Raw genomic sequence first — 18905 nt, 5'->3', positions numbered from 1 at the left:
TTCGAGTTGGGTTCACTACCTTTTCTAGAATTTGTTTAATTTCTCAGTTAGAAATCTCTTCTTTTCCATTTCTTTGGGGATGACATGTCGTTGCAATCTTATGTTTCACCCTATAGCTGTGCAAAACATTAGCAACTAATTTGCAATAAAAATAAGAAACTTCATCACTGATAATTGCCCAAGGTGTACCAAATCTTGTGAACATTTTCTTGTGCAAAAACCTCAACATTGACTTGGCATCATTCGTAGGGAGGGATTCCGCTTCGATCCACTTAGAGACGTAGTCCACTGCCACGAGTATGTAGAGATTGTCAAATGATGGTGGGACTAGACCCATAAATTCGATTCCCAAAACATTAAACAACTCAATCTCCAAAATTTTTTACAGCAGCATTTCATGTCTATTAGATAAATTGCCTGTCCTCTGACAATGATTGTATGACTTATGAAACTCCTGGGCATCCTTGAACAAACTTGACCAATAAAAACCAGATTGGAGTACCTTAGCAGCAATTCTCATTCCTCCAAATTGTCCTCTGTAAGGCGCTAAGTGACAATGTTGCAGGATGCTATGTGATTCATCATCAGGGACACACTTTCTAATTATCTGATCAGCACATTGCTTGAATAAGAAAGGTTCATCCCAATAATAATGCTTGGCATCATAAAGGAACTTCAGTTTTCTTTTGCTATTGAGATCAGGTGGCAGCAGCCCACTTTCTAAGAAGTTCATTATATCAACGTACTAAAGTAATACCGTGGCAACCAATAATTATGCATTTGGGAAATCTTCCTTAATAAGTTGAATGTAACACCCCTTACCCGAGACCGTCGCCAGAGTCGAGCATGAGGCATTACCAGACTTATCTTACCTGTTCGAGGCATAAAAAAAATTACTTTTTTAAAAAAATATTAAGTCGCTCACATTCATCCAATAAATCTCTAAAAAGGGCCCTCAAGTCCCTAAAACGTGCAATTGGAACAGTTCGGGACCAAATTGGGAACATTAAAAAATTTTCGATTACTTACACAAATCAAAACAATTTATTTCACTATTCATAATAAAATTGTTCATTTGTATAATAGTCACTAAATTAATTATAACTCGAGCTATGAAACTCAAAATTTAAATCCATAAATTTTCCCTGAAACTAGACTCATATATCTTCTTACCATAACTTTTCCAGAATTTTTGGTCTAGCCAATTAGTACAGTTTATTCATTAAAGGTTCCCATGTTTCACAGTTCAGCATACCTAACCTCTCTTCACTAAAAATAAATTATCTCATTATGCAAAAATCGGATAATGTTTCTGTTTATTTCTAATGAAAATAGACTCACTAAGGAATCTATAAATATAAACTTTGACTTATAATTCTTTTTTTACAATTTCTAGTGATTTTCCAAATTTTGAAATTCATTAAAGATTCCCCTGTTTCACAGTTCAGCAGACCTAACCTCTCTTCACTAAAAATAAATTATCTCATTATGCAGAAATCAGATAATGTTTCTGTTTGTTTCTAATGAAAATATACTCACTAAGGAATCTATAAATATAAACTTTGACTTATAATTCTTTTTTTAAAATTTCTAGTGATTTTCCAAATTTGGAACAGGGGATCACAAAGTCACTCTAAACCAGTCTTACAGAAATTTAAATATCTCAGAATATAGACTTCCTTTGCTTGCTCTGTTTCTTTCTCATAAAAATAGACTCAATAAGATTTAATTCTATGTCTCATTCACCATTTAATTCCATTTCTATAGTTTTTAGTGATTTTTTCAAAACCACGTCACTACTGCTATTTCCTAACTGTTCCATGGCTAACTCTTACTCTTTCATAGTTTCTTTGCATCAAACCTCATTTAGGCATACATAATACCAAAACATGTTCTTATTTAGCTATATCATAAGCTAATCATTGCCAAGTATTCACATGCCATTCTTTAATCATATCATACAGACATACACACAAAATAGCCAAGTCCCTATACATGCCATAACTTAAAGTATTTCTAGTCACAAAATACCAAGATAACTCGTTGAAAGTGTGAGGTGATCTCCAACGTCCTTACGATTTTCTGAGTTGGCTTTGCGATACTATAAAAAAGAGAGACAAGAAAGGGAGTAACCATAAAGCTTAGTAAGTTTGCATGTAAATAAATAACAATATTCTAAATGAATTATCAAGATAACCTGAGCCTTTCGAACATGGACTTATCTTACCTTCCCTTTGGTACACTCTTTAAATTTTCTGTTGAACCACTTGGAATACTAAGGATACACAAGTACCTTTCCTTTTTAAACTTACCATTGCCATGTCTTGACATGGTCTTATGTGGTATCCTTGCCTTATGAACTCACCATTGCCATGCCTTGGCATGGTCTTACATAGGATCTTTGCCTTATCGTAGTTTATCAATGTCATGTCTTGACATGGTCATACATGATTTCCTTGCCTCGTAAAACTTACCAATGCCATGCCTTGGCATGGTCTTACTGGGTATCCTTAAACCCTAATGTTATGACATATGTATCCTACATATTCCTAAGGTTCAACTAGGACTTTTAAGTATCATTTCTCTGTCAATTCTTGCCTGAATCATCAAGGAATAAATTTACAAAATAAATATATACATGCTGAAAAATAACATCATTAATTATAAATAATAAAACATTGCATTTATTTACCGCAAACTTACATCGATACAAAATACGATCAAATATTTTGATTTAGTCCTCAACCTTTTTCTTTCCTCGGTCTAACCCCGAATTTCATTCTTCTTGATCTATAATAACGAATTTAAATTATTTAATATTCACATTTATCAAAACAGTCCTTAACTCTAACTTTGGAAAAATTATGATTTTGCCCCTAAACTTTTGCATATTTACACTTTTGCCCCAAGGCTCAAAAATGAAACTTTATCCCTAATTCTTATGTTTTATGATATGTGGATCATTTATTTACCTATGGCAACATCAAATTCCCACTCTAACATGTACTTATGACCATTAGGTATTTTTACCAATTATGTTGTTTCATTCGTTTTCGCTTAAAATCGCTTAGCTCAAGTCGTTTAACATAATTTCAAGCTTCATATTCTACCATAATACATAAAAATAAACACATTTCACCTATGGGTATTTTTCCAAATATGAACCCTAAGTTAAATTATTACTAGAATAAGCTAAATCAAGTTACCGGGACTTCAAAAACGTAAAGAACATTAAAAATGGGGCTTCGAATCACTTATTATGAAGCTTGGAAGCTTGGAAAAACCCTAGCTATGAAGAACTCTTGAAATTTCGGCCTAATGAAGAAGATGGGCACATTTTGCCATCTTTTTCCCTTTTTAAATCTTTTAATTACCAAATGACTAAAATACCCTTCATTAAAACTTTAGTTATTTTTATCTATGTATGTCCATTTTTGTCCATAAAAACCTAATGGTATAATTACCATTTAAGGACCTCTACTTCAATTATACTCTTCAATTTAATTCTTTAGCATCTAAAACTCATATTTATCAACTTTTGCAATTAAGCCCTAGTAGGCAAATTAAGCATGCTATCTATAAAATTTTCCATCAATACTCTAACACATGCATCTAATCACTCTGTAAATTATAAAAATTAATTGGAATAAACTTTTCTATCTTGAATTCATGGTTTCGCAACCACTGTTCTGTTTAGGCCCTATTTTGGGATGTTACATTTCTCCCCTCCTTTAGGGATTTTTGTCCTTGAAAATCTTACATGTGATAAGATTTGGATATTGTTTTCGCATAACCTCTTTAGGCTCCAATGTAGCCTCGTCTACCCCATGCCTATTCCATAATACTTTCAAAAGTGCAATACTTTTGTTCCTTAGTTGCTTGACCTCTCGAGCTAAAATCTTTACCGGTTCTTCACCATAAGTCATATCTTGTTGAATCTCAACCTCTGTCTATGAAATCACATGTGAAGGATCAGAATGGTAATGATGTAACATGGACACATGGAACACATCATGAATCTTCTCTAACTCTGGTGACAAAGCCAACCGATATGCTAATGGTCCAACTTTTTCAGTCACCTCAAACGGTCCAATAAAAACGTGGACTTAGTTTGCCTTACTTGCCAAATCTAAAGACTTTCTTCCACAGGGATACTTTCAAGAACACTTTGTTACCAACTTGATACTCAATCTCTTTTCTTTTCAAGTTTGCATAAGACTTCTATCTATCTAAAGCTGCTTTCAAGCAATCTCTGATAACTTTCACTTTCTCTTTAGTTTCTTTCAACTAAATCAACCCCGTAAATCTAATTTTCTTTAAGCTCTGTCCAATACAAAGGTGTGCGACATTTATGTCCATACAAAGCTTTATAAGGTGCCATTTTCAAACTCGACTGGTAACTATTATTATAAGAAAACTCTACCAACGGAAAATATTTCTCCCACTACCTTGAAATTCTAAGACACAACATCTGAGCATATCCTCTCTAACTATCGATCTAAGGATGGAAAGCTATACTAAAACTAAACTTTGTTCCCAAAGCTTCCTGTAACTTCTTCCAAAATCGCGAAGTGAATCTCGGGTCTCTATCTAAAATAATCGATAACTGTACTCCATGTAGTCTGACTATCTCTGAAATATATAACTCGGCCAACTTTTCAAGTGAATAATCCATATGAACTGGAATAAAATAAGCTGACTTTGTTAGCTTATCAATCATAACCCATATTGCATCTTTCTTTCTCGGTGTCAATAGCAATCCTGTCACAAAATCCATGGCAACTCGGTCTCATTTCCATACAGGAACTAACACAGGCTGCAATAAACCTGAAGGTACTTAATGTTCGGCTTTTACCTGCTAACAGATCAAGCATCTAAAAACAAACTCTGAGATATCTCTCTTCGTTCCTACCCACCAATACATTTTCTTCAAATCATTATACATCTTTGAACTACCTGGATAAATAGACAAGGAACTGCTATGTGCTTCCTCTAAAATCTTTCGAATAAGCTCATCATTCTTGGGTACACATATCCGATTTTTGAACATTAAACAACCATCATAACTAATTTGAAAATCTGACTCTATATCCGACTCACATTGAGCTCTTTTGGCTTGCAACTCACTGTCATCTTTCTGAACTTCACAAATTTCTTCAAAAAACATTGGCTTAGCTCTTAATTTAGCTAAGATAGAACCATCATCCGATAAGGTTAAACTAGTGTTCAAAGCTCTTAATGCAAATAAAGATTTTCTACTCAAAGTATCAGCAACTACGTTTACCTTACCCGAGTGATAATCGATCACTAGTTCATAATCTTTAATCAAATCTAGCCATCTTCTTTGCCTCAAGTTCAAATCTTCCTAACTCATCAAGTATTTCAAACTTTTATGATTAGTAAATATTCGGCACTTCTCACCATACAAGTGATGTCTCTAGATTTTCAACGCAAATACAATGGCAGCTAGTTCTAAACCATGTATCGGATAATTTTTCTCGTGTGGCTTTAGCTATCTAGAGGCATAAGCAATTACCTTTCCTTCTTGCATAAGTACAAAGCCTAGTCCATTCAAGGACGCAACACTGTAAATCACAAACTTTTTTCCCAGTTCTAGTTGTACTAAGACAGGAGCTTTAGTCAACAACGCCTTTAACTTGTCAAAACTCTGCTGACACTTTTCAGTCCATTCAGACTTGACATCTTTCTGTAGCAATCTTGTCAATGGAGTAGCTATCATGGAAAATCCCTCTGCAAATTGTCTATAATAACTAGTTATACCAAGAAAACTTCTGACCTCTAATACATTCCTGGGAGGCTTCCAATCAACAATGGCTAAAATCTTGCTCGGATCAACTTTAATATCTTCATCTGAGACTATATGTCCAAGAAAACTGACTTTCCGTAACCAGAACTCACTTTTTCTAAACATGGCATAAAGCTGATTATCTCTCAAAGTCTATAAAACTGTTCTCAAATGCTCTAATTGCTCAGCTTATCATGAGAATAAATTAAGATATCATCAATGAACACAACTACAAATTTATCCAAGTAAGGTCTGAAAATTCGTTTCATTAAGTCCATGAAAATGGAAGGAGCATTAGTCAAGCCAAATGGCATCACAAGGAACTCATAAAGCCATACCTAGTCCAGAAAACAGTCTTCGGAACATCTGACTCTTTAACTCACAATTGATAATATCCGGATCTCAAACTATCTTGGAGAACAGAGTAGCTCCCATCAATTGATCAAACAAATCATCAATTCTAGGCAGTAGATACTCATTCTTAATAGTCACCTTGTTAAGCTGCCTATAATCTATGCACAATCTCATCGAACCATCTTTCTTTTTCACAAAGAGCACTGGTACACCCCATGGTGAACAATTAGGTCTTGCAAAGCCTTTCTCTATTAGTTCTGGCAACTGAAATTTCAATTCTCTCAATTCCATTGGAGCCATTCTATAAGGAGAAATATAAATAGGTGTTGTACCAGGAACCAATTCAATACCAAACTCAACTTCTTTGATAGGAGGCAAACCTGATAGTTCTTCTGGAAACACATCAGGAAACTCACAAACCACAAGCACTGATTCAATTTTCAACTCTGGATCTTTAGTATTCAACACAAAAGCAAGATAAGCTTCATATCCTTTTCTCAAGCATTTTTTAGTAGACATAACATAAATCATGGCAATTGAACTATCTGACTCATCTGAATTAACCCAAAGAATTTCACCATTTTCGCATTTCAACTCAATGAATTTCTTTCCACAATTCACTATCACTTCATGCATAGTCAACCAATCCATACCAAGAATCACATCAAACTTATTAAATGGAACTAGCATGAGATCGGCCGAAAAACAGTAACCTCTAATCATCAAAGGGCAATTTTTACATTCTTTGTCTACTAATACATACTAACCCAATGGATTCTTTAATCACAAATCCCATAGACTCTATGGACATGTTCATGCTAGGCATCAATTTCATGCAAACATAGGAATGGGTCGAACTCGGATCAATCAAAGCAATAACATTAATATCATGAAGAGAAAATGTACCCGTAATTACATCGGGGGAGGATGCCTCTTCAGGAGCACAGATAGCATAGGTCCTTGTAGGTGCTCTATCATCTGGTCTCGCTGTTGAATCTCTAGATGCACCTCTACCTGCCCCTATTCCCAAACTTCTTTGAGTTCTGCCTCTAGCGGGGGCACTACCTGATCTTACACTCGGTATTACTTCTCTTTTAACCATCTCAAGACACTCCCAAATGAAATGATCCGATGCACCACATCGGAAACAACCAGTCTCAGTTGCTCAACTTTGACCTGGATGACGTCGACCACATTGAGGACACCCGGGTCTATCAGGCTGAATACTGCCAACACTCGCAATTGAAGTGGTCTGAGCTTTCTGACCAATAAATCTTCTACCTATGTTTCGGCTAGAATACCATGCTGAAAGATTAGATCTCGTAGAGAACTCTCTAGGCCTCTTGGATGTAGACTGAAACGACTTACTCATCTTTCTTTTCTTCATGTCTTGTATCTCAATTTTAGCTTTACCCTTTCCTTTCAGAAAATCCTCTACCTTACAAGCTCTTTCAACTAAAATGACTAACTCTTTTATTTCTAAAACACCGGCTGACAGTCGAATATCACATTGAGCCCATCTTCAAATCTCTTGCACATAATAGCTTCAGTAGACACACACTCTTTAAATTTTCTGTTGAACCACTTGGAATACTAAGGATACACGGGTACCTTTCCTTTTTAAACTTACCATTTCCAAGTCTTGACATGGTCTTACGTGGTATCCTTGCCTTACGAACTCACCATTGCCATGCCTTGGCATGGTCTTACGTGGGATTTTTTCCTTATCGTAGTTTATCAATGCCATGTCTTGACATGGTCTTACATGATTTCCTTTCCTTGTAAAACTTACCAATGCCATGTCTTGGCATGGTCATACATGGTATCCTTAAACCCTAATGTCATGACATATGTATCCTACACATTCCTAAGGTTCAACCGGGACTTTTAAGTATCATTTCTCTGTCAATTCTTGCTTGAATCATGAAGGAATAAATTTACAAAATAAATATATACATGCTGAAAAATAACATCATTAATTATAAATAATAAAACATTGCATTTATTTACCGTAAACTTACCTCGATACAAAATACGATCAAATATTTTAATTTAGTCCTCAACCTTTTTCTTTCCTCTGTCTAACCCCGAATTTCATTCTTCTTGATCTATAATAGCGAATTTAACTTATTTAATATTCACATTTATCAAAACAGTCCTTAACTCTAACTTTGGGAAAACTACGATTTTGCCCTTAAACTTTTGCCCCTAAGCTTTTGCATATTTACACATTTGCCCCAAGGCTTGGAAATGAAACTTTATCCCTAATTCTTATGTTTTATGACATGCTGATCATTTATTTACCTACTGCAACATCAAATTCCCACTCTAACGTGTACTTATGACCATTAGGTATTTTTACCGATTATGTTGTTTCATTCGTTTTCGCTTAAAATCGCTTAGCTCAAGTCGTTTAACATAATTTCAAGCTTCATATTCTTTCATAAAACATAAAAATAAACACATTTCACCTATGGGTATTTTTCCAAATATGTACCCTAGGTTAAATTATTGCTAGAATAAGTTAAATCAAGTTATCGGGACTTCAAAAACGTAAAGAACATTAAAAAAGGGGCTTGGAATCACTTATTATGAAGCTTGGAAGGTTGACAAAACCCTAGCTATGAAGAACTCTTGAAATTTCGACTTAATGAAGAAGATGGGCACATTTTGCCATCTTTTTCCCTTTTTAAATCTTTTAATTACCAAATGACTAAAATACCCTTCATTAAAACTTTAGTTATTTTTATCTATGTATGTCCATTTTTGTCCCTAAAAACCTAATGGTCTAATTACCATTTAAGGACCTCTACTTCAATTATACTCTTCAATTTAATCCTTTAGCATCTCTGTAACGCCGCAATTTTCGGGAATTCTGTGAATGTTGGCATAGGTTTAATTATGTTAGTGGGCCTCTAGAAGGCCCAAGCTTAAGATAGAACCCGGCAATTTTAGTTAATTTTTTTGTTCCATAAGAAAAAGGGGGTGAAATTATGAAATAGGACCTATGTGAAAATGTTTGAAAATGCTATAGGCTAAATTGAAGTGGCCAAATAAATAGGAGTACAAAATAGGAGGATTTGCATGACAAACCTCCCATTTTACATGAAGTGGCCAGCCATCATGTTGTTGTAGACAAAATGTGCACTTGATATCCATAATTTATTGTACAAATTGATACAAATTGATAATGGGTTAGGTAAATGTTCCATGATAATGGGTTAGGTAAATGTTCCATGATGGGAATTTCATGTCTTTTGTATTAAAGAATTAAATAGATGAAATATGAAATTTTATTAAAAGAAAAAGGGGTGAAAAGAACAAAGTTTTGTCCATCTTTGTTCATCATAGCCGAAAGTTAGAGAAGAGAAAGGAGAGGAGAAAGCTCTTGAATGTTTGGTCACTTGGGGAAGAAAATTGAAGGTAAGTTCATGGTAGTTTGCTTTTATTTTGAGGTTCATGAGTTCTTCTTGATTCTACCTTAAATCTTGAAGCATATTTTGGTTTTTAGTTGTGTTGTGAGCATTTAGTCAGGAATTAAAATGAAGGAAATGGTAGTTGTTTCATGTTCTTTTGATGAAAAATGGAAGATAGGTGAAGTTGAGCCAAACAAATGACCATGCATGTGCCTTAGATGCTAAAGGGAAAAATCGGCTAACATGTTGTGCTTTAAAATGATGAATTGGAGACTATACTTAAGTAAAATCATAGATATGTGATGATTGATTGGTGATATACATGTTTAAATAACATGCATGCAAGTTATGTGTGAAAGAGTGAATTTGGTAATAAATCTGCTTGGGACAGCAGTAGTAACGTGACTTTGGAAAATCACCATAAATTGTGGGAGATGAATTAGAAGCTGAATAAATTATGTAATTAAATCTTGTTGAGTCTAGTTTCAAATGAAATAAACGAGAACATATTTTGAATTCTGTAAAATGAGAAATTTGATTCGTAATGAAGACTGGTCAGATTAGTCAAACAGTGAAACATGCGAAATTTTGAGAAATATCTGGTATTGATTGGCCAAACCAAAAATTCTGAAAATTTTATGGATATAAGATATATGAGTCTATTTTCAGGGAAAATTAACGGCACTTGATTTGGAGTTTCGTAGCTCCAGTTATAAATGATTTAGTGACTGTTGCTCAGGAAGACAGCTTGCAGTGAAATTTTGATTATGTGGTAAACATTGACAAAAAAATTGTTAATGAGTTGCTTATTGTTTTCTTATAAGCTTACTATGATCTGTAGGTGTGGTTGGCCGAATATTGTAAGGGGTTAATACGTAGTTCGTATTTGAATAGTTAGATTAACGTGTTAGTAATCCAATTGTAGGCAGTTCGTGTGTGGATCTCGTCAGCATATCATCGCAAACAGGTGTGTAACTGACACCCTCTCATAGACTAGATTGGCAAAAGCTGAAAAGCTGAAATGCCGAAAAGTCGGTATTTTGGGAATTTGCGAGTGTGCGAATGCTCGTAAGATAGTTGGGTTTGTATATTTGGTAATCTAAAGTAATAAACTGCAGTACGCGCGATTTCGTACATTTTGATAATTTGGGCTTAATGGGCCAAAGATCGGGTTCATGGGCCAACAGGCCCAATTCGGTAAGTATGTGCGGTAAGTATTCTGATTGTACGTAAATAGTTAGGATATGCATGAAAACCCTAAAAGTAGCTAAATTACTATAATACCCCTATGTATGGAAAATTACTGTTATACCCCTAGGTGCAAAATTACCGTTATACCCCTAGGGTTAATTTTGACTGAAAAGCATGACGATCTGATTCTGTATGATGTATGCCATGATTATATATTTGTTGCATGGGGACATGGGTTATATTATGGAGGAAGCGTCCTGGTGGCTATGCCACAATTATCTGATCTGGTGGCTCTGCCACATATATCTGTTCTGGTGGCTATGCCACGATTATCTGATCTGGTGGCTCTACCACATATATCTGTTCTGGTGGCTCTGCCACAATATCTGTATCTGGTGACTTCGTCACAATATTTGGCAGCCTCGCTGCGATTTCTGTGGTGTGTAGCGGTTGGGTGGGTCGAGTAGTCTCCCCACATGGTGTAAGGCTGGTACGGGGTGTTATGGATGAATCTGGGTTGGGTTTCTGCATAAACATGTAATATCTGTTCTGTTCTGTTATGGGCCTATGGGCTTTATTCTAAATTCTGTTCTGGGCTAAGGCCAGCTTATTCTATTTTTGTGGTTTGAGCTGATATAGGCTATGGTTGGGTTAATTTACACACTGAATTTCCCCAAACTCACCCCTTTTATTTTCATCCACGCAGGTAATCCCCAACCATAGTGGGCTTGGAGCTGTGAGGGAATTCGGAGTGGCCACCCGTTCTGAAAGTTTGATTTTCTTCTGGTGAACTGGACATCCTTTTATTTACGTTTGAAGTTTTGGGTTTTTAAATGTAATAAGGCCGCTTAATTATTTTTGATGGTTTTTATATGTTTTATTAAGATAGGTAATATTTATATTTAACTGTTGAAATTGGATAGCTTTAGGGCCCGTTTTCAAAAACAGTAATTGATTTCAAAATAACACGAAAACAAGCAAAGCTTCCGCAATAAAGATATTTTCCAAAATTAATCACTTTTCCTAAAAAGGACTTAATCAAATCGGTTTCCTAGAAATATACATGACGTTAAGGTATGGCAATGGCGGTTTGCATGTCTAGGATTGGATCCGAAGGGAGTTTGGTACTTAAGCAGTCCGATGGAATCACCTCCTCTTTTCTAGTTTCCTACCTGGTGCACAGCTTCCATTCACTTTAACCTATAATGAAATCATCTTTTAAAACACTCAGTAAGTTTTCTTTCTGGATCGGAAATGTTTTGAATGCTTCGATGTGGCATGTCGGATCCGGCCATAACGTCTGGGCCGGGTTTGGGGTGTTACAATCTCAAACTCATATTTATCAACTTTTGCAATTAAGCCCTAGTAGGCAAATTAAGCATGCTATCTATAAAATTTTCCATCAATACTCTAACACATGCATCTAATTACTCGACAAATTATAAAAATTAATCGGAATAAAATTTTCTATCTCATATTCGTGGTTTCACAACCACTGTTCCGTTTAGGCCCTATATCATTGCCATTTTCATTTCCAGCTTCTAACCTTGATAGGTGATCAACTACTTGATTTTCAGTCATTTTTCTACCTTGACAATCAAACTCCTTGTTTTTCCTTTGTCCCAACGCCGTTCCCATGGCATAATCATTGGCGTCACACATGAGTTCAAAAGGCAGTGTCTATTCCAGAATGATTACAATTGGTGTTGTTACCAATCATCTTTTCAGCTCCTCGAAAGCAATCAAACAAGGTTCATCAAAATTGAAAGGTCTATTCTATTCCAACAAGGCACAAAAGGGTTTAGATATCTTCGAAAAATCCTTAATGAATCTTCTATAAAATCCAGCATGACCTAGAAAACTCCTAATACCCTTGACATTGGTCGGAGGTGGCAATTTGTCTATCACTTCAATTTTTGCTTTGTCAACATCAATCCCTTATTGCAATATCTTATAACTTAGCATGATACCTTCACGAACCATGAAGTGACATTTCTCCCAATTTAAAATAAGATTTGTTTCTTCACAATAGCACAGAACCAATTCTAGATTTTTCAAGCAATCCTTAAAATCATTGCCAAACATAGAGAAATCATCCACAAAGACTTCAATAAAATTTTCCACTATGTCCAGGAATATCACTATCATGCAACACTCAAATATTGATGGAGTATTACATAACCTGAATGGCATTTAACGAAATACAAAAGTACCATATGGACAAGTGAAAGTTATCTTCTCTTGGTCGGTAAGAGCTATAGCAATCTGATTATACTCTAAATAACCATCCAAGAAATTGTAAAAGGCTTTCCCAGCTAATCTATCCAACATTTGGTCAATATATGGTAAGCGGAAATGCTCCTTCTGAATTGCCTTATTAAGCTTGCGATGATCCATGCATACACTCCATCCTATGACAGTACAACTTGGAATAGACTCATTATTATCATTGCTAACCACAGTGACACCTCTTTCTTAGGCACATATTGTACAGGACTCACCCATGAGTTGTCGGAGACTAGGTAGGTAATATTAGCATCTAACCACTTGATAATCTCTTTTTTAACAACTTCATTCATGATTGGATTCAACCTCCTCTACTGTTCAATAGAATTGCTATGGTAATCCTCTAGTAAAATTTTATGCATACAAATAGCAGGGCTAATTCCCTTGATGTTGGCAATTTTCCATCCCAATGCCTTCTTAGGTTGTTGAAGTACTTCCAACAACCTCGCCTCTTAATCGAGTGTCAACTAGGCAGAAATAACTACTGGCAAAGTGTTGTTTTCTATCAAATAAGCATATTTTAAATGTTGCGTCAAAAGCTTCAACTCCAGTGTGGGAGGTGCCTCTATAGAAGGTTTAGGAGGCTTGAAAGAGTGATATGATAAATCGAAGGACTCAAACTTCTTCCCTGGTCTATCCACAAGTTGCTTTGCTTCCACAAGTTCACCAAGGTCCTCAAAAATTATTGCGTCACTCCGCTCAAGTGATTCTTCATCACTATCAGAATTGTTGTGGAAAAATCTTGTGAACTCTTTCTCCATTGCCGCCTCTATCAAGTCAATGGCATGAAATTCTTCATTCTCATCAGTGCATTTCAGGGCATCAAATACATTGAATATAATCTACTATTCATTTACCTCATGGTCAGTTCACCTTTCTGCATATCAATTAAAGTACTACCTATAGCAAGAAAGGTCTTCTAAGAATAATTGACACATCATGGTCAGCTTCACATTCTAAAATAACAAAATTTGCTAGAAAAATAAACTTGTCTACTCTTGCCAGCATGTCTTCAATTTTACCTTCCGTATGTGCGTAGGATCGATCAGCCAGTTACAACGTAACCATAATAGGTCTTGTTTTCCTAATTCCCAGCTTCCTGAAAATAAACATAGGCATTAGATTTATACTCACTTCTAAATCACATAATGTTTTTCTGACATAATGATTTCCAATTGAACAAGGGATAGTGAAACTCCCTAGGTCCTTCAACTTTGGAGGTAACTTCTTCGTCAACATCGCTGTGTACCTTCAGTGAGAGCAACAGTCTCAAATTCTACAAATTTGCACTTCTTTGACTGTATATCTTTCATAAATTTCACATAATTGGGCATCTTGTTTAAAATTGTGAAATTGTTGAGGAAATTGTAGAGGTGGTTGTCCTTCATGTTGCTGATGTTGTTTTACCATAAAATTTTCATAAGCAAGATGATCTGAATCTTCTGCAACATTTTTTTGTTTAGCCTGTCCAAACGCAGTGTGATTTTCAAACGTTTCTGAAATCTTTATATTGTTGTAATTTGATTTTCCCTCTTCTGTCTTGGCATCTTTAACAATTTCATTAGCTGAGTCCCACTTCTGAGTAATTTCCTTACAATGCTCTTTCCCTTGTGATCTCGAATTCTTAGTATCACTTGGTACAGCTCCTTGTGGTCTCAAATTCAAAGCATTTGCTATCTACCCCACATGATTCTCAAGAGCTCAAAGTGATGCAGCTTGACTCTAAATTATAGCATCATTCTTGGCCATATATTCTTTCAACAAGGCTTCAATAGATGATGATGATGATGATGAATTTGATTCTTGACCTTGTTGGAAATTTTACCTCGGCGTAGGTTGAGTATAACCAAGAGGTGCATTGATGGCGTTTTGTCTTGCCACATTGTTAAAATTCCCCGCACCTTGATTATTCCAACTAAAGTTTGAATGCTACTTCCACATTGGATTGTAGGTGTTGGAATAAAGGTTATTGTTCCAGTTGAAATTACCCATGTAACACAGGAATGCTAGATTTGATAGGCATTCATCAAACACATGATCTTTATCGCAATAAACACACAATAGTTCAGCTGATTTTGTAACAGCCCATTTGTCTGTGATGTTGGAACAATGGTTTCGGGGCCACAAATTTGACTTGTGAGTTTGTAAATATTAAATAATAATATTTACGAGTATTATATGGTGTAAAGATAAATTTTGATTTAATGATTTTTGTTAAATGAATGAAAAATTAGGTTCAAGTGGTAAGACCCTAAAGTCAAGTGGTTTTAGAAAATGAGATATCAAGACTTTGTTTCTATAAGCTGAGCTACAAATATTTTATTAAATATTTTCGGAGTGTTATTAAGGTTGTATTAAATTTTCGTTGAGAAATTTCGATGTTTAAAAGGTTAATTAGGTGAAAAGGACTAAATTGTAAAATGTGTAAAAGTTATATGCTATTAGTTAAATGGATCTAATAGCTATGAAAAGGTAAATTCATGGACTTGGATGGTAATTATACCATATTTAATGTGAGTGGATATTCATGGATAGGTTGCATGGTAAATTTTATGAATTTTAAAGGTGATATTAGTAATTAAATATTATAAACTAAACAAACCTAACCTAAAATTATCATATTGTTCGCTCTTTAATTGTTTTCAACTAAATAGCTATGGTGAGGGGAGGAAAACCATTCGGCCAAATTGATTTTGAGTGCATGGTAAGTGTTTTGGTCCCATTCTTAATGAATTTTATGTTTTTAGGCTCGAATTAGCTTAATCTAGCTAACTCGATGATCAATTTGTTAAATTGTTAAATGTTTAGAATTTTACCATGGATGAAATTGTGATATTCTTGAAATTTTATGATAGATTATAAAGCTTGATTGTTAAATATAAGTATTTTATAAAGTAATTTTTGGTAATTTTAATTTATAAAGAAATTAGTAAAAGTACAAGGACTTGATGTAAAATAACAGAAAATATGAACTGTAATAGGGTTCCAAATATTTTGGCTAAACTTGAAATGGAATAAAAATGGTTAATTGCATGTTTTGGGCTTAAAGACTAAATTGTATAAAAGTAAAATGTTGGGACAATTTTGTGAAAATGTAAAAAAAGACTTAATTGCATAAAATGAATTTTTTTTTTCTGTTAGAATTGTTGAATTGAATGAAATCATTATTTTAGACCAAGAATGAGTGGAAAATTAAGGAGAAGAGAAAATTACCAAATAGCCCATGTTCTTAATCGTTACTGCAATTTAGTCTGGTAAGTTCGTATGAACTATAATCCTTATAATTTCATTTAAATTAAATGTTTACTATGTTGTTTTTAATGTAAATAAATCAATAAATATATGAATGTATCCATATTATGATTAAAATTGACGAATATCAAGTCCAGGTTGAACCCTAGGAATTCTTAGGATACAAATGACATGTCATGAGGGATTTCATGTTCTGGGTGCTAGTTTTGAATGTCTTACCGATGGTTGAAGTCCTGCATTTGTTACAAATACTCCACAGCTCGTGTGAGTAGCATCGTGTAGTTTACATTCCGACCCACAGCTCTTGTGAGTAGGCCCATTTCATAAATCGTGTAATGATGTAAAGGAAATGTTACGGTTATATGTAAAGACACACTTAGTGTGAGCTTTCCCATGTATCTGATGTAATTCTAGATGGTTCAACGGGTATGAAAAGGAAACGAAATGGTAAGTATCCAAATGGAATGAATCATGAACTTATGAAAAGGATTTATGATCTAAATGGTATGATTACATGTATAAATATACCTCTTTTATGGATGAATGCATTTGAATCATGTACAAGTGAACTAACTTATGAATTGATGATGTTTTTTAGGCTTATGCTAAGCATTTGGAATGGAATGTTTCATGATTTTATGAAAAGGTTGATGATTCTGGTATTGTTGATGAATTAAAGGTTATGTTTATATATGGTAAACTTCATATATTATAGATGATCTCATATGCAATATGATGTTATAAAAAGATTGATAAATTAAATTATGTGCTTATATATGGGAAATTTACTTCTACTATAGATGAATTCATTTATATCATGGATAAGTGAACTTATTAATTTGTGAGTTTAATGATGGTGTTATATAGGCTTTTATTAAGCTTATGGCATTGGTAAAGGTCTGTAATTATTCTATAAATTTCATTATTGATATGCAAGTTATGTTTTAAGTTTATACAAGCTTACTAAGCATCCATTGCTTACGTAGCTACCTTCTTTGTTTTATAGGTCATCTAAAGCTCAATTTGGTTGGAAGCAAGTCGAAGACCTATCACACTATCCAGTGGACAGTTTGGTAGTTTTTAAGTAATTTGGCTAAGGTTTATAATGGCATGTATAGGGTGATTTGTAAACGTATTTTGGTGAATGTGTTAATGGTGTTTTGGCATGTATAAGCTTTGAAAACTATGTTGGTTTGGTGCACTTTGATGCCTTACCAAGTTATGTTGTTTTGGTTACCTTAATGTGCTTGTTTATAAGGTTCTCTTGGCATGTTGATGATGGCTTGAAAATGGTTACTTGTGACATGTTTTAGTTCATATTTGAACTAGGTTATTATGTTTGGAAATGATAATATTAACATGTTTAGGTATATGATGTATAGGATGTTTTATAATGGTGCTTTGATATGTTTATGACTTGAGGATCATGTTTTGTTGATGGACTTTAATGTTTACTAAATTTTATCTTTTTTTTTTGGTTATTTTGCTAATGCTTGTATTTAAGGCTCTTTATGGTATGTTTAAAATGGTTTGATAATGATCAATTTTTGGCTTGTTTTGGTAGTAATTGAATTAGGTTATAATGCTTGAAATAAGGTAACGTTGGATTACTTTAGCATTCTATGATTTGGTATATTTGTGGTGCCTTTGAATGGCATATTGGTTAGATAAATTACGATGCTTGAAATGGTATATTTCTTCAAGTTTGAATGGAGTTTAGGTCCCTTTGAATGTGTGTTTAAATGGTTTGAAAAGTTATGCATGGAATGGTTTGGTTCTAGGTGAATTTTGGTTCCACACGGCCTGAGACACGGGCGTGTGACTCAGCAATGTGAGGCACACGGCCTGGTGACACGGCCGTGTGTCATCTGAGAGTTCCTTTGTATGCAAGTCAGAGAGTTACAAGACCTGACACACAGGTTTGTGACATGGCCGTGTGACCCAACTCAGAGAGTTACACGAGTGAGGACACAGCCGTGTGTCCCTAGTTCGAAGGTTACACGGCCTGAGACTCGGGCGTGTGTGGCACATGGCCTGGCCATACAACCGTGTGACCCCTGTTTTGCAAACTTTTCATCTTTTTCCTAAACTTTTCAAATTGTTTCCAATTGGTCTCAATTTGCTTCTAAGATACTTTTATGGCCTCGAGGGCTCAATTTAGGGACAATATGAAAGTGTATGAATAGTTTATAATATGCTTAAATTATTGATGATATTATGTTTAAATGTTTTTGTTTGATGGATAATACTCTGTAACCCTAATCTAGCGACGGAGATTGATTGGGGGTGTTACAGATTTCATCTCCTAGACTGCAATGGGCCTCTTCATTGTTTTGATCATATTAGTTAAATAAGATACATAGGCAGTCAATAAAGTGATTGCATCAAATTCCATGGTGTCAACAGTTTTTCTGCTAGTCCAACTCACGTGGTAGGATATTGATAGCCATTGTTGGCAATCCATTCTAAAATCTCATACGCTTCATTGTAAGATTTATCCAACAAGCTACCATTGGCAGAAGCATCAACTACCATTCTCTTATGTGTATTCAACCCATTATAAAACATCTTCATCTATGTCTAATGATGAAATCCATGCA

At 34.7% G+C, this 18905-nt stretch overlaps 1 protein-coding gene across 1 annotated transcript; it reads right to left on the bottom strand.

Annotated features, from left to right (window-relative positions):
* Nucleotides 1-382: 382 nt before the first annotated feature.
* On the bottom strand, nt 383-13164 carry LOC107917426 (uncharacterized). Its single transcript, XM_016846780.1, has 2 exons — nt 12981-13164; nt 383-720 (listed from the first exon to the last, which is right to left on the bottom strand). The coding sequence occupies exons 1-2, from the start codon at nt 13162-13164 to the stop codon at nt 383-385; spliced, it is 522 nt and encodes a 173-aa protein (XP_016702269.1).
* Between the last annotated feature and the right edge of the window lie 5741 nt (nt 13165-18905).

The sequence above is a fragment of the Gossypium hirsutum genome, chromosome A01 (genome assembly GCF_007990345.1).
Source record: "Gossypium hirsutum isolate 1008001.06 chromosome A01, Gossypium_hirsutum_v2.1, whole genome shotgun sequence".
NCBI lineage: Eukaryota > Viridiplantae > Streptophyta > Magnoliopsida > Malvales > Malvaceae > Gossypium > Gossypium hirsutum.
The sequence above is the reverse complement of the archived record's forward strand: the minus strand, read 5'-3'. Positions and strand labels throughout refer to the sequence as shown.